This window comes from Octopus bimaculoides, chromosome 25 (assembly GCF_001194135.2).
Source record: "Octopus bimaculoides isolate UCB-OBI-ISO-001 chromosome 25, ASM119413v2, whole genome shotgun sequence".
NCBI classification, from domain to species: domain Eukaryota; kingdom Metazoa; phylum Mollusca; class Cephalopoda; order Octopoda; family Octopodidae; genus Octopus; species Octopus bimaculoides.
Window position 1 is genome coordinate 29,134,915 of NC_069005.1, and position 3,957 is coordinate 29,138,871.

A 3,957-nucleotide genomic window follows, 5' to 3' on the forward strand; every position below is an offset into this window, starting at 1 on the left:
TGATGATGATGATGATGATGATGATGATGATGATGATGATGATGATGATGATGATGATGATGATGATGATGATGATGATGATGATGGTGGTGGTGGTGGTGATGATGATGACGATGACGATGATGATGACGATGACGATGATGATGATGATGACGTCGACGATGATGATGATGACGACGATGATGATGATGATGATGATGGTGGTGGTGGTGGTGGTGATGATGATGATGATGATGTATTGCCTATGGAACTCTTTGATTCCTGTTTTACTCTACTGGACCTACAAAGCCATTTGGTGTGTATAAAAAAAATCCTACTGAATTTTTATTATAAAATATTATTAGGAATTATATTTTTAAAAAAAAATTAAATATTTTGTGTATTGTAGAAGTATGGGAGCCAATTTATAGCACAAATTTTAACAACAAAATCTTATACAGATCCCCAAAGGCCATACGAGCCCTGGTTTAGAACCACTAGTTTATACTGCACGTTTGTGTGGATACATGTCTGTCATGTGTTGTACTTGAAATAAATAAGCTACATCATGGTCCTTCAAGAATTATTAGAGATCAAAGACCTTACATTGATTATTCGAGCGCTCTTAGATAACAGCTGCTCTTTGTACAGTCTTGGCGAATCTTATGGTTTGTTATAAACGGCTGCGTGGGTTGAGTGTAATATGTCATTTATGAAAATGGAAGTAAGTATGCGAACGTGTTTTTATTCTTACAATTATTGTTACCCTTATTGGTGTTATTTTTATTATTTATAAATGTTTATTATTCATAAATTATTGCTATTTTAAACAACAATAATAATAATAGTAATAATAGTAATGACAGTTAGGTTTAACGAAAGAATACCGGCTTTTTTATTATTAACCACAAAGTGTTGACAAAAAAGATTGAGGGCGGTGCAGAACGAAACAAGGTGGGTTTACATAAAAACACATGTAAGCAAGAGAAATAACTACAACAACAAAAATTCAAACACAGGAAAATTTCTCTAAAAGTTAGGAGACGTCCGAGGTTTATTCTTGGAAACTCCCCCAAAATCACGGTCACTCTAATCCCTAAAGCAAGCGCCCTCTCCTAGCTGTCGTTCTGTCTACAGATGCATGCCCGGAACAGGTTCGTTTACTCGGACAGTGCTTGTCACACTCGTCCGCTTTTCAGTAATAATAGTTTCAGAATTTAAGCACAAAACCAGTAATTTTAAAGGGTGGGGAGTCAGTCGATGCTGTAAATTCCAGTACGTGACCCCGGGGGCAGAGATGTAATTTCTAAAAAGTTGAATACAGAACATAAAGAGCTGCAACTAAATACAAGGTATTTTATTTTACTCGCAGCTGTTTGTCGGGGAGGGGGATAGTCGATATCATTGTCTTTCGTACTTGACTGGTACTTTATTTTATCGACCCCGAAAAGATGAAAGGCAAAGTTAACTTCGGCGGGGCTTAAACTTAGAACGTAAAAACGCAAAGAGCCGGACGCCTTGCGGTATTTAGTTATACTTCTATTCGTTCTGGCTTTACATCAGTGGTTCCCAACCTGTGGTCCGCAAAGGTACCAATGGAGGTCCGTGAACATGTTAAGCTGACAGGCCTTTCAATATCCTGGGGTCCGTAGGAAAACTCATTTAAATAAAAGGGGCACTTGGTTGTGAAAAGGTTGGGAACTCATTGCTTTACGTTATATCGAGGTTAAAGGTTTTTTCATCCACCCGGGGTCGATAAAATCACTCAGTAAAACATTCTTCAATTTAAGACAGTAAAATGTTAGCTGAAGGAAACTTTGACTGGTATTTGTCGCAAGCCTAGTGACCGACCATGTAAAGCAGTGATTTTCAACTGGAGTCCATATAAGATACTTTTTGTTAAAATTTATATGCACTAAATTATTTATACTTCTACACTACACTAAATATATTAACATTTGTCTCATGTAATTCCTGATAATGTTTAATTCTAAAAGTATAATAGGACTTTTTAAACATCGAATGGCTATGAGGGTCAACCTGACTAAAATAGGAATCAAAACGATCCTTTGGTGAAAAAAAAAATGGTTGATAATCACTGATGGTGAGGTTATTTTTGTTGTGGTTGATGTTTTGGCTCCAGGTCAGTCCCGATTGTAAAGTAATACATTCAATATAACTTCCAAATTCACGAATTTGTGCCTGTATTAAAAAAATTGCTTAGGGTCGAAGATCTCGATTAAGCATTTCCCCACTCAAAATTGCTGGCCTTATGCCTAAATCATAAATCATTGTTATAATTTATTAATTTCTCTAAAGTTATTGATCGGTATGCAGAATATGTGATTTGGTTTAGATTCTGGTCCTATTAAAAAGTATCAGAAATTTAACGATGTTGAAAATCGCATAATTCAACGAATGCGGCAGGGGAAGTAACTCTGCTGTATTTTTATTTTTCTTTTCTCTTTGGGCATGAGCGCAACTGGTAGTTACCCAAGGGGCCTCACAGACATGAGACTCAATTCTGCATATCTTCTGGCTTGTTTATCAATAAATACAATAAGGCCCTGTGCATTGATTTGGGGAGATATGCAGCTCTGTGGTTAGGGTGTTTGGACTCATGAAGTAAGATTGTGGTTTCAGTTTGTGGACCAGGCGACATGTTGCTTTCTTGAGCAAAACGTTTTTATTTCACGTTGCTCCAGTCCACTCAGCTGGCAAAAATGAGTAACCCTGCGACAGAGTAGGGTCCCATCCAGGTGGAGAATATATATAACTGGGAGACTGGGCCTTATGAGTCAGCATGATTCAATAAGATAACTTTACCTTTGCACACTGATTTGCTTGGGGGGGGGGGCATAATGCTGCTAAGATGGCCATGGCTCTGGTACCTCGTTTATCATTCTTTAGTCCTGTGTGATCCTATGATCAAATACATTCAAACCGAAACCATTTTTTTTTCTTCTTCATGTCGTGTATCTAGGACTACATCGTCCGGTGTAACTTTTTAACACGAAAGGTGATTTTATGGAGATTTTGGTTTTAGTTCTTACAGGAAGAACTGCTACTTTTAGGGGTTCTCTCACTAGCTCATTGTCTAGTTATTCAACACCAAGTAGCCACCATGAGGCTTATGATCATAAACATCTCGACCATGCCAGCTTCATTTTTCCTCAGATATATTGCATAAATTGACTCCCCATTTTTTTAAAGACTAGAATGTGATTTAAGAGACATTTGACTGCTATTTCTAGGAAGCCAAACAACTATAGAGCAATAGTTCTCAAATGGGGTCCACATGGCCCCTGAAAGTCCATATAATATTTTGGGGGTTCCACATTGCAAAATAGTATTTTAAGGGCTCCTGAGAAAATAAGTGCCAAAGAAGCTCTGGGGTCAATGTGATCGACTTACCCCCAACCTCCCCAAAATTGCTGGCCTTGTGCCAAAATTTGAAACCAATATTATGCTAATGGACATATGTTGCATTGCAGATCATTAAAAAAGCATACTTTGGTGGCTGTCACTGTGGAGCGGTTCGATTCCAATGTTGGGCACCAGAAACATTACTGGTTCTTGAATGCAAGTGAGTTTCCTTATTTATTTCCTTCAGGGGTTTTTTGTTTTGTGCCTGAGGTAGACGATGACATGCAGTTTGCCCAGTTGTTTAGTGTGGGATTGGTTTGTTAAAACCTGTGGAAGAAAGGATGGTGATATGCAGGCTCATTATAGAATTGTAACTGCATGTGTTATTGATAGCTGCATGTATGTGTGTATCTATATATATATATATATATATATAGTTATTGCCAAGTCAACATGGCAGTCCCAAAATTAGGACGAAAGCTGCCGTGAATTAGCTCCAAGAAGCCATCGCCTCTAGCTAGCTATGTGACACACGAAACCTGTGTCCTTTATAACCATATATATATGGGCATATGTGTATATGTATGTGTTTGTGTGTATATATATATATAT

At 37.7% G+C, this 3,957-nt stretch overlaps 1 protein-coding gene across 1 annotated transcript in view; it reads left to right on the forward strand.

Moving 5' to 3' along the window:
• The first annotated feature begins 506 nt into the window (after nt 1-506).
• LOC106883898 (centromere protein V) overlaps nt 507-3,957 on the forward strand; it is a 7,650-nt gene continuing 4,199 nt past the window's right edge. The window contains exons 1-2 of the mRNA XM_014935037.2: nt 507-703; nt 3,474-3,565. Coding sequence (XP_014790523.1) covers nt 683-703; nt 3,474-3,565 — 113 coding nt within the window. The 5' untranslated portion in view covers nt 507-682. The remainder of the gene's footprint in view (nt 704-3,473; nt 3,566-3,957) is intronic.